General features: G+C 45.8%; 1 protein-coding gene across 1 annotated transcript in view; it reads right to left on the bottom strand.

The window, feature by feature from the left end:
- Rasgrf1 (RAS protein-specific guanine nucleotide-releasing factor 1) overlaps window positions 1–13,004 on the bottom strand; it is a 129,114-nt gene that overhangs the window by 80,704 nt on the left and 35,406 nt on the right. The window contains exons 4-5 of the mRNA NM_001170531.1: window positions 7,468–7,560; window positions 4,344–4,597 (exon numbers count right to left, since the gene is read on the bottom strand). Of these exons, the coding sequence (NP_001164002.1) occupies window positions 4,344–4,597; window positions 7,468–7,560 (347 nt within the window). The remainder of the gene's footprint in view (window positions 1–4,343; window positions 4,598–7,467; window positions 7,561–13,004) is intronic.

Raw genomic sequence — 13,004 nt, 5'->3', positions numbered from 1 at the left:
TACCTATCACCTACCTACTTACCTTCCTACCTACCTATCATCTATCTGTCTATTATCTTGCAGGTATGTAGCCATGTGAGGCCAGAGGCCAGCCTTTGGCGCATTCCTCAGGAACATTGTCAACCTTATGTAGAGGCAGGGTCTCTCATGGACCTAAAGTTCACCATGTAAGCTAGGTTGGCTGGCCATTGAGCCCCAGGGAGCCTCTGGTCTCTGCCATCTTAGTGTTGAGATCACAGGTATACACTACCTTGGGTTTTTCACATGGTTTCTGGGGTGGAACTCAGATCCAAGTGCAAACTGAGCCATTTCCCCAAGTCCTACTTGTGTGTTTTCCAAGTCTTTACAAAAGACATAAGAAAGCTTTATTTCTCTGTCACTTGGAAGCTCTGTTTATTTCTATATATTGTTGGTTCTATTTCAAGCAGGATCATTCGCTCATATTTTAAAGTTACTCTGTAGACAATGGGAAAAGGTACCCCATTGGATTAAAAACTTCCTGGACTTTGGACTCCCGACCAGGTTCCCATCGCCTGTGACCTCTGATTTATCCAACACAACTACTCCTCCACCATCTGCTTCTCTTGTCACTGAGTAACAGCTTGAGCTGACCAGTCTCTTGGTCATGCCATCTGACCCATCATACTGTGGATTCTGTGCTCTGCTCTCAGGGCCACCTGCTTTTCTGTCATCTCTGCCCAGACCATTGTTAGTGGGTTCCTCAGGGGTCCCCTGCTTCCACACTGCCTTCACCCACTCTCTTGAACATCTGAGCTGCCTTAGAGTGGCCTTAGCTTGTCCTGTACCCTCCCCCAGTCTCCAGTCTGTCTTACAGATTCATTCCTCTTTCTCACTTCACTTCAGCCACTCTGCCTCTGTTTCTGTCCACTGTACTCAAGTTTTCCTTGCCTCAGAGTTTTTGCATAGGCCATTCTCTTGGGCACAGTTGACATTTTTGGATGGGAGAAGGAGAGTAGGAGAGAAGAGGAAATGGGAGGGGGAAAGAGTCTAGTATTATGTACGTGTGAGTATACTTGAAAATTACTTCAGATTTGTTATTTTATTTTAGGTGTGGGAATGCTCTGCTTTCGTGTATGTGTGCTCACAACATGCATGCCTGCTTCCCATGGAGGTCGGGAGAGGGCACTGGATGCCTGGAACTGGAGCTATGGTTGTAAGACACCATGTGGGTGCTGGTATCTCAATTCGGGTCCTCTGCAGGAGCAAGCAAGTGCTCTTAATCGCCGAGCCATCTCTCCAGCCCTAAGTAGGCCTTTATTTAAAAAATCGACTTTTGACTAGAATAATTGGAAGGGCTTTCCATTTTATTCAGTTCTGTCAGTTTAAGGGGAAAAAATGATTGATTTCTTTCAGTTCTGTTGGTTTAAGTAAAAACGATTGATTCTTTTAAAATGCTAAGTTCATCGTGGCTCTTCAAGTAGGTTTCCTAAATGCGCTGCACCCTTTCAAAGGTGGGGGACTGCGAGCCCTGAGCTGAGCTCTGCCAACACGGAGTCAGGCACCAGGCCAGATGCTGGTCACTCACACCCAATCCTAGCAATGATAAAGATGGAGATTGGGTTCCAGTGGGTACCATCCTTCCTGAACTCTGTGTCACAGGTTAGCAGCTGTGGTCTGCAGGACACACGCGACACACCCCATCTCCGATGACTTTCACTTTTTTGAGGTTATTGTTTTAAGACAGAATCTCACTATGTATTTAAGGATGCCCGGGAGCCTGTTATAGACTCCAGACTGGCCCTTGCCTCTTCAGTGCTGGCGTTCTAGGTATGTGCCACCACAGCTGGATTTTCTTTTCATACTCAAATCCTCAAACAAATATTTTGTGACATGTGGAAATTATATGAAGTTCACATCTTAGTGTGTATAAATAAAATTAATTGGAATAGAGCCACCCCATGTGTTTGTGTCTCTATTACTGCTTAGTTGCCATAGGGAATGTGGGCTCCACAAACTCTAAAATATCAATTTTAATTAATTTTTTAGTGAATGAAGCAATGACATTTTATGTATTACTGCACTTTGCTCTGGTTTATCCTTCCACTACCCTTCTGTTCCTTCTTTTGCCTCCTACGATAAGATCAAAATACTCACATATGGCCCTTTCCAGATAAGTTTTGCTGGCCAGTATATGAGTGGTCTCCCAGGAATTGTGACGTGTGTAGCTCATGGGCCTGTTCTCGCCCTCTGGGAAGACCTAGATGGATCTAAAGATATCATTGTTTGGGTTTGTGAGGTGGCTCAGTGGGTCAAGCATGTGCTTCACAGGTACGAGAATCTGCATTTAGACCTCCATCACCCATGTGAAACCTGGCACAGTGGCATAAGTCGGCCATCCCAGCTCTGGGAAAGCAGACAAGAGGATCATTGGTGCTTGCTGGTCAATGGGTATAGTCCAAATGGTGAGATCCAGGTGTACTGAGAAATCTTACCAGATAATAAGGGGAAAAAACCTAGGATGCAGAGAAATCGAAGGAGAGGCCCAGTGTCGACTTTTGCCTCTACATGTATACATGTGCACACACTCACACATACACAAAAGAAATCACTGTTTAAACGTACTGAGGGCTACTGCAGAGAGGCACTCTAGGAGTTTACGGAAGGGAATGATTGGCTAATAGCTATCAAGAGGTCTGGGGGCTGCTGAGGGACAGAACATCCAAAGGAACCAATGAGAAGAGTTCATTTGAGACCTGCTTACCTTCCCCTTTCTTCAGGGACCAGGAAGGGGCATAACCAAGGCCAGGCCAAAGAGGACAGAGTAGGGCCAGAGCAGGGCAGATACAGGCCTGTCTACACTGCTAGTTATGGTGGCTTTGGTGTCCACCCTTGTCCACTCCCTAGATCATTCAGACATGACAAATGGATTGTGGCATTTCCTTCCACAGAGTTCCTCATTGGCCCAAACCAAGGCTTCAGGCAGTCACTCACTGTCAATCATCAGAGTAAGCATCAGGATACAGACACCCCCTGTCACCAGGCTGGGGAGCCCCTTAGAACAATTGTAGCTTCCAGCGCTCAGTGCCAGGGGCCTGGATTTTATTAAAAGAAAATTGTTCAAGTCTGTAAGCAGACCACACTGGCCACTCAGAGCCGGCTGCTGCTGATAAGGCGAAGGATCTTCCCGAGGTATGACAAGCATGCAATTAACGCCCTTCATGACACTGCCAGCCTGGAGGAGAGAGGTCTCTTTCTTCTCTAGGACCCTTTTACGGAGCACCAGTAAATTAAATCACTAAATTGATATCAGGTTTCTAATGTGGCTGTTCACTTCCTCTCCCAAGCAATGCAACTGGGCAGAGATGCTCTCCAGTAAACCAGCAGGCAGCTCCACTCTTCACATGTGCTGCCCAGACCCCTTCCTTCCCCTTCGGGAACCTGTCACCAAGGCACTTATAGTAGGAGGAAGGGTGGGGCTCACACAGTGGAACAGACTTCAGATGGGGGTGGTATTTGGAGTCCTGTGCTGGGATCTATGCTCACAAGAAGCATGGAGGAAAGAAGAGGCGGCTGGCTTGTCTTTCCTTGTCCAGCCTGTGATGCCTCTTTTCCACATGCTTCTGTCCAGTGAGGCTCTTAGCACAAGAATCTCCCAGAAGTAAAGGTTGCTGCTAAGCACTTCAAAGTTCCAAAACCGTGAGCGCAAATAAGCTATCTTTCCTTTCTTTTTCTTCAGTTCTGTGAACAAAACTGACGGTTTCCCATATGCTGGGCAAGTTCTTCATCTGAATTGTATTTCCAACCATTTTTACAAAGTAAAGTACTCAGCTTCAGGTATTTTGTTATAGCACCATGAACTAGATGAAGACAATTTGTAACTGTTAAATATTGAAAGTAGAGTTTCTCAATCATGTTGGTATTGTTACTCTGGGTAGAATAGTTCCTGGGTGTTATAGTCTGTTTGGACACATCCATGGCCTTTGCCCACAAACATCAGTAACTATCGCCTATAAATTTTGCAGTCAAACCCATTATTGTTAACTCTCTCTTTTTTTTTTTTTTTTTTTTTTTTTGGTTCTTTTTTTCGGAGCTGGGGACCGAACCCAGGGCCTTGCGCTTCCTAGGCAAGCGCTCTACCACTGAGCTAAATCCCCAGCCCCTTGTTAACTCTCTTATTATGCCCAAAATGCTTTAGAGTATGTATGCCTTAGTTTATACTCCCATCTCAGGCTCTGAAACTGCTTGGTCATAGGACCTTGAATTCTTCCATTCCTCCCTCGGGCTCAGAGTCCTCAGGTGGGAAACACACGTGAGTTTGCGTCAGCATTCAGCTCAACACCTGGTAACCAATGCTTCCCACCTTTGTCGCCCCTCCTGCTTACCTGTTCAGAAAGATACTGCTGACGTCGTCATGTGTTATAGGGGGTTTCTTAGAGCTGGCGGCCATGCGCAGTGGGCGCAGAAAATTGTTGACAAGGATGTGTAGTTGCTGCACGTACTCGGCCTCAGCTTCCAGCATGCTGAACACCACCTGGTTCCTCTTGCGCATGCTGTCGGCATGAGGAGACCGGATGTAGTCCTGGATGATGTTCTTCCACTTTCGCCGGCACAGCCATCCGCGAAGGAAACTCTGTACCTGGGAAAGAAGATTGTGAGAGGTTAATGTTAGCATCAGTTACTCTTGTTCTTAAAAACTATGGCTACATTAGGGGCGGGGACCGGGTGTTGGTCATCCTCTCTGCTGGGAGTGTAGGGAGAAGAGCTGATATGAAAGGAAGGAAGGCCTGGCTCTGCCGCCTGTGTGACGCTGCGCATGCGCCATGTGCCCTCAGGCATTTTTCCCATTTATGAAATAGGGATCAGGAACATCACAGTATGGACTAGTCAGCTAGTTAGAAACGTGAGTTCTAGGGCCTGCTCCAGCCTGCTCCATTTTAATAAGTTCCCTGATTGTTCTGGAAGGGAGAAAGGAGGGAAAGTGGACCTCAAGTCTCCACACAGGGCTAGCTTGAGAAGGGTTGCTAGGCTGTGCCAGCCGTGGTTTCGTCTTGTGTAATGATTCTTCTGAGAGCCCAGGGGTTTCAATTAAAGCTTGTCTGGAGAAGGTAATTATCAAATTGAACAGAACAAGGCAAATTTGCACATCTCCAGCTCTTCTGTGGCTTCTGAGCCCTAGCGCCAGACTGGAGCCTCTCCCAGCTCAGCAGGAAAGTAAGGGGGACACTTGCTTAGTGGCCTTGGAGTTGGCTGAGAGAAGTGGTCTCTAACGAGTGTCAGGAACTTGAAAAAGGGTCTTCACTTATGCATGTGCATGGACGCACATACAGATACACACAGAGAAATGCATACAGAGGACACAGACACACATGAACATGCACACTACATATACAACACAGGTGCTTGCACATGCATACGCGTGAGCACACACACATATACACACACACACAGATACATTTAAACACATATACATTTGCTGACTAGTTTCTTTTTTATGATCTTGACACAAGCTGGAGTCACCAGGAAGCCCTCAAATGAGAAAATGCTTCCATAAGATTGGGTAGTAGGCAATCCTGGAGGATATTTTATTAAATTAGTGATTGAGGGCCCCATGCATTGTGTGCAGTGCCACTTCTGAACTAAAGGTTCTGGGTGCTATAAAAATGCAGGCTGAGCAACCACCAGGAGTGAGCCATTATGTAGCTTTCCTCCATGCCTCTGCATCAGCTCCTACCTCCAGGTTACTTTCCTGTTTAAGCTCCTGCCTTGGCTTTCCTCAATGGATAATGATATGCAAGCCAAATAAACTCTTTGCCCCCCAGGTTGTTTTGGTCACGGTGTGTCATCATGGCAATAGAAACCCTAACTAAGACAATGCACAAACACACAAAGACACAGGTCCACACACACATGCACACGCACACTCACACACACAAGTGGCTCTCAGCTGCACATGGTTCTAAACCAGGGTCATCTACCTCCTGCACTCTTGGGGCTGCTTGGCTGTGCACAAGCTCATGACCTGTGTAGGAGGACACAGAGACAGGGGCAAGCATATAGGAATCTTTCCTGAAAGGCATTGGCTACAGACAGTAAGTGAGCCTGCTGTACAGATTTCCCTCTAAGGACAGGGAAACCTTTGTGGAAAAGAGAGGGCTTTAAACCCCCAAGAGACAGATAAATGAGGGTGTGTGTGGATTTCAGTCAGCTCTTATCAAATGCTGCCAGCAGAAAGAACCGCCCTAAGTCAAGGGGTAGTCTGGGATGTTTAGGGACCAAACAGAGCCAGCTATCCCTGCCTTGGTGGGACCTGGTGTTGAAACTCCATGTTTGTCTGTGTGAATCTGAAAGCTTCTACATACACATGTGGCTGGCTTGGTAATGGGAGAGGGCAGCCTCTCTTGCCTGTGGCTGACATTGCTACCCCTGTACTGGAGGTCTAGGCTGTTAGACCTCCTGCTTCTCCAGGATGCCACATGTTCGTGTAGCTGAGGGCATGGGCTGGAGAACTGGTGCCAGGGTTGGAGTATCTTTCTGCACATATCTAGCTGTTTCAGCTTTGACAGGTTACCTGGCCTCTCTGTGTCTCAGCTTCCCCCAATATGAGAATGGAGATGATAATCGCATCTCAAAGGCTTCTACTCAGGATCCACTTAATCTGCATCAAGCTCCCGGAATAGCATCTGGCACGTAGAAAGTGGCTAATGAATGCTGCAATGTCTATTTTTGAGAAACTAGATACCCGGATTTCTGTATGAAGTGTTTAGCTCTGCCAGCACCAGCAGCAAATATAAATGGGGAAACAGACACACGCTGCGAGCCATGCACCCCGAGGGCTGGACTTGGCCTGTGGGATGCATTAGGAGTTTCTGGTCTGTGTGACCCGGGGTTCTTCCTGCAAACTAGACAGAGTGTTTCATTTGCTGTCCTTAGGGTAAACCATCGCCCTCGTCTTGAGTCTGACAAGATGAAAACACAGCCAGGCTCCTTCTCTGTGCGGTGGCACTATGGGGTGGCCCGAGGTATTGTTATTACCTTGGCTACTGGGCAGGTCCCTGACACTGTTTTCTCTTGGGAACTCTAATAGAACTGAAGGAGTGGCTGACTGTGGGGGTCTCACAAAGGCTGGCCAACTTCCTGTTGAATCTTGCTGGGGACTGGGCAGGTGTGTGTGTGTGTGTGTGTGTGTGTGTGTGTGAAAGAGAGAGAGAGAGAGAGAGAGAGAGAGAGAGAGAGAGAGAGAGAGAGAGAGAATGGGAAGGTTCCTGGGGGAGGGGAGGGTTGTGAAGCTGTACAGCACTTAGAGGAGAACTCTTAAAGGAGACTTCCTAGACCTTGGTCCTGTCCCCATTTCCTCCTTTATCTCCTTTTTCTCTATACAGTGGGCTTGATCACTCTCTCTCACAGTGACTGTGATTTCCATCTCTGGAATGAAGTGGCTGGGTGAGTGGCATGCCCTATGGGCAGTAGAATGTCAGGGGGACACTGGCAGCCAGGGGTAGTACAAACCTTCTTAATTTTCTTGATGTCACTGTCCTCATCCTCAGGGGCAACCAGCTGGTTGGACTGGATACGTTCATTGTCCTTGATCAGGTTTGCAATCTGCAACAGAATCATAGGTCAGTGGTGGGCAGGAAACACTGACCAGCGGGCAATGGTGGCCCCCGAAGGCTTGCCTCATCTGCAGCAGGAGTTGACACTGTTGTGTGCTGAGTCCCAGACGCCCATTTGGTAGAGCATGAGGTATTGGAACCAGTGTACCTTGGATACCTTGGGGCCGTCAGGGTGTGGACCAGGCCCTTCTATGTCTGAGGCATTGTCTAGAACCCGGCCTATGAGTCTTTTCCATGTTCTACAAACCATAAATCCCTTTTATTTTACTGTGGTAAGATATGTAGGAGAAAGGAGTTACCATATACATTTTTTCATGTGTAGTTTTGTATGTGCGTGTGGTATGTGCGTGTATACGCAGGCAAATATATTCCTGTATGTTCCTATGTATGGAGCCTGTGGTTTTCCTCAATTGCTCTGCAGCTTTAATTTTTGAGACAAGGTCTCACTGAACCCGAAGCTCGTCAGTTCAGCTAGGGTGGTTTGCCAATGAGCTTCAAGGGTCTTCAGCCTTTCACCCGAGGCTGGGATTGCAGGCATGTACCATTATTGGGTTCTGGGGATTCGAACTCAGGTCCTTGTGCTTGCATGGCAGGGACTTACCTGACTGAGCCAACTACTTAGTACCCACCAATCTTTTTTTTTTTTTGGTTCTTTTTTTCGGAGCTGGGGACCGAACCCCGGGCCTTGCGCTTCCTAGGTAAGCGCTCTACCACTGAGCTAAATCCCCAGCCCCCAATCTTTTTTTTTTAAACTAAGGTTTGTTTATGTATTTGTTTGTGCGTGTGCCTGTGTGTATGCGTTTGTATGAGCCAGAAGAAAACTTTCAGGAGTTCAGTTTGCTGCTCCCACGATGTGGGTTCCAGGACTGAGCTCGCACTGTCAGGTTTGGAGGCAAGCATCCCTGCCCACCGAGCATTCACTGCCTTCCTCGGCGAATCATCGCTCAGAGCATTGTTTAGAGGCATCCACCCTATTCGTAATGTGCAGCCAACATCACCGACTCTCCTTGCCATCTTTAGAAGGAAACTCAGTGCCCATGACGCAGAAAGTTCTACTGTTGACAGCTAGCGTGCTACCTTGCACGTCTGTGAACTTTATACTTGGAGGTCCATATGGAGTTACTTGGTGTTTTGCTTAGCATTGCAACTTCAGGGTTTGTCTGTTGTCAGAATTTTCCTCATGCACATTATCATTACCCTGTGTTCTCATATACGCCCTCTCTGCTGTCCTCCCATGATTCCCCTGGCCCCTTCCGGCTATTTCTCTTCCTTCTCCTAGATAGTCCTCCTTTCTGCCTTTTTATTCTGTGTATTCCATCACCTTTTTCACTCCAGTTCCTTAAGAGCTCATCTTCCCTCTCGAGATCCCTCTTTTAGTTTCGTGATTGACACAATACGCACACACGCGCACACACACACAATCTTGATTCTAGCTTCTACATATGAGAAAACGTGCAGTACTTGTCTGATTCTGGCTTATTTCATTTAATGCAGAGATATGCAGTTCCATTCATTTTCTTGCAAACGTTATCATCTTATTTTTCTCTATGGCTGCATAAAGTTCCACGTCGTATTATGTACCACATTCTCTTTATGCATCCATCTGCTGGCTCCGCATCCTAGCTACTGTGCATACAGCAGCAGTGAACATGTATGCACGAGTGTCTCTGTGGGAGGCAACGCTCACCTGTTGGACTGTCCTTTATCTTTCTGACAAAAACACATGGGCGAATAAATCAGGTCAGAGCTGGGGGCTCAGAGTAGGGCTCTGTTCATTGGCCTCTCTCTTCTCTGGGTTACCCTGAAACACTTCCTGGGATCAAAGCTCTCTTTGGAGCTTAACTACTAGTCCAGAAAGATAGCAGTGCAGGGACTGACAGGACTTAAAACAAGCTCCATTTGTCTCATTTGTGGATCATAGAGAATCAAGACCAAGGGCTGGCACCCAGGAGCAGGACATTGTACGTCTGTCTGAGACTGTCCCAGTGGTCAGGCCATACCCAGTGGTCATCTCATACCAGGGCTCACACTCGAATAGTAAAAAGAAAGAACTTTCTAATGAAGAAAAGCCAACCATTTCCTCTCCTTGCTTTGGTGAGAGTTCTGTGGAGGGTGACTGGAACTGGTCTCATTCATTACAGAGCCTGATGGCTAACACAGGACCCAGCATGCAACACGCCCTTGTTGGCTACAAAAATAAGTGAATTAAAAATGGATCAGAGTAACAGCAGCCACAAAAGCCCCAACTATATAGGAAGCTATAGTAGTCACTGAGCCCAGCACATCTAAAGGCAGAGGCTGGGGGGATAGACACGGCTGGCTGCCGGCAGGCTGTTCCCTCCTCAGAATAGGAGGCTGTGCCCTCAAGGCCACTTGCTGAACTTCAGGATGAATGGCTCTTAAAAAATGAAACATTGAAGCCTTTGAAAGTGGAGTGAGCAGTTTCAGGCTTTCCACTCCTAGGCTGCTAAAATCACCCTGGCTGGCCTTCACTTGGAGGGTGTCTGAAAACTTCTAACTGGAATGTTCAGTGGACAGACCTGCTTACCTGTCCCCGAACCCCGCTTTTATGCTCTCTGTACTGTTCCCGAACCCCGCTTTTATGCTCTCTGTACTGTTCCCGAACCCCGCTTTTATGCTCTCTGTACTGTCCCCGAACCCCGCTTTTATGCTCTCTGTACTGTCCCCGAACCCCGCTTTTATGCTCTCTGTACTGTCCCCGAACCCCGCTTTTATGCTCTCTGTACTGTTCCAGAACCCTGCTTTTATGCTCTCTGTACTGTTCCCGAACCCCGCTTTTATGCTCTCTGTACTGTTCCCGAACCCCGCTTTTATGCTCTCTGTACTGTCCCCGAACCCCGCTTTTATGCTCTCTGTACTGTTCCCGAACCCCGCTTTTATGCTCTCTGTACTGTTCCCGAACCCCGCTTTTATGCTCTCTGTACCGCTTCCTTATATTTTTTCCTCAGTCCTTAAGCTTGGAACATTGATGTGTTGAAATAAAAGGCCAATTCTTTGGCTGGTAGTCTAAAGGTTATGGTACACACATGTACAACACACACACACACACACACACACACACACACACACACACACACACACACACACACAGAGCCTGGGTGACCTATGAGGCTTGGTCAACACCTTCCTCTTGGCCTAAATGTCTTCCCCTTCCAACCAGCTTGCTTTCTTTGCTAGTTTTGGTATTTGCACAGAGGGGTAGTGGTGATAGTTTCTGTTGGGGGCTAGTCTGTATTTAAAACTGATGGTGGGGTTAGAGAGTTGGCACCATGCTTAAGAGCAGTAGATACACTTCCAGGGGACCTGGGTTCAGTTTATAGCACCCACAGGGTGTCTTATTACCATCTAAAACTTCAATATCTGGGGGCCTGATGTCCTTTTTTTTTTGGCTTCTTCGGACACCATGCATGTAAAAACTGAGCAGACAAATGTGTAGGCAGTACTCATTCGTACCTAAACCACACAGAGACCCAACAAAGAAAGAGAACTTCAGACCAATTTCCCTTATGAATATTGATGCAAAAATACTCAATAAAATTCTCTCAAAGCAAATACAAGAACACATAAAAGTGATCATCCATCGTGATCAGGTAGGCGTCATCCCAGGGATGCAGGAATCGTTCAGTATATGGAAATCCATCAACGCAATCTACTATATAAAACTCAAAGAAATAAAAACCACATGATCATTTCATTAGATACTGAGAAATCATTTGGCAAAATTCAATACCCCTTCATGAGAAAAATCATGGAAAAATCAGGAATTCAAGGCCCATATCTAAAATAGTAAAAGCAATATACAGTAAACCCATGGCCAACATTGAACTAAATGGAGAGAAACTTGAAGCAATCTCACTAAAATCAGGGACTAGACAAGGCTGCCTACTCTCTCCCTACCTATTCAATATAGTACTGGAATTCCTAGCCAGAGCAATCAGACAACAAAAGAGGTCAAAGGGATACAAATTGGAAAAGAAGAAGTAAAAATAAATATCACTATTTGCAGATGATAAGTTAGTATATTTAAGTGATCCCAAAAATTCCACCGGAGAACTATTAAACCTGATAAACAAGTTCAGCAAAATGGCTGGATATAAGATTAACTCAAACAAATCAGTAGCCTTCCTCTACTCAAAGGATAAACAAGCAGAGAAAGAAATTAGGGAAATGACACCCTTCACAACAGTCAAAAACAATATAAAATGCCTTGGTGTAACTCTAACCAAGCAAGTGAAAAATTTGTATGACAAAAACTTCAAGTCATTGAAGAAAGAAATAAAAAAAGATCTCAGAAGATGGAAAGATCTCCAATGCTCATGGATTGGCAAGTAAAAATGGCCATCTTGCTGAATGCAACCTACAGATTCAATGCAATCCCCATCAAAATTCCAACTCAATTCTTCATAGAGTTAGAAAGAGCAATTTGCAAATTTATTTGGAATAACAAAAAAAAAAAAACCCAGGATAGCAAAAACTATTCTCAACAATAAAATAACTTCTGGGGGAAATCACCATTCCTGACTTCAAGCATTATTACAGAGCAATAGTGATAAAAACTGTATGGTATTGGTACAGAGACAGGCAGGTAGATCAGTGGAATAGAATTGAAGAACCAGAAATGAATCTACACACCTATGGCCACTTGATTTTTGACAAAGGAGCTAAAACCATCCAGTGAAAGTAAGACAGCATTTTTAACAAATGGTGCTGGTTCAACTGGAGGTCAGCATGTAAAAGAATGCAAGTCGATCCATTCTTATTGCCTTGTACAAAGTCCAAGTGGATCAAGGACCTCCACATAAAACACTGAAACTAATAGAGAAAGTGGGGAAGAGCCTTGAACATATGGGCACAGGGGAAATTTTCCTGAACAGAACACCAGTGGCTTATGCTCTAAGATCAAGAATCAACAAATGGGACATCATAAAAATTGCCAAGCTTCTATAAGGCAAAGGACACTGTTAATAGGACAAAATGGCAACCAACAGACTGGGAAAAGATCTTTCCTAATCCTACATCTGATTGAGGGTTAATATCCAATATATACAAAGAACTCAAGAAGTTATAGACTCTAGAGAACCAAATAACCCTATTAAGAAATGGGATACAGAGCTAAACAAAGAATTCTCAACTGAGGAATATTGAATGGCTGCAAAGTACCTAAAGAAATGCTCAACATCCTAAGTCATCAGGGAAATGCAAATCAAAACAACTCTGAGATTTCACCTCACACCAGTGAGAATGGCTAAGATCAAAAACTCAGGTGACAGCACATGGTAGTGAGAATGTGGAGAAAGAGGAACACTCCTCCATTGTTGGTGGGATTGCAAGCTGGTACAACTTCTCTGGAAATCAGTCTGGTGTTTCCTCAGAAAATTGGACATAGTGCTACCTGAGGACCCAGCTATTCCA

The sequence above is a fragment of the Rattus norvegicus genome, chromosome 8 (genome assembly GCF_036323735.1).
Source record: "Rattus norvegicus strain BN/NHsdMcwi chromosome 8, GRCr8, whole genome shotgun sequence".
In the NCBI taxonomy this organism is placed as follows: Eukaryota; Metazoa; Chordata; class Mammalia; order Rodentia; family Muridae; genus Rattus; species Rattus norvegicus.
This window is presented reverse-complemented; position numbering and strand designations above follow the sequence as displayed.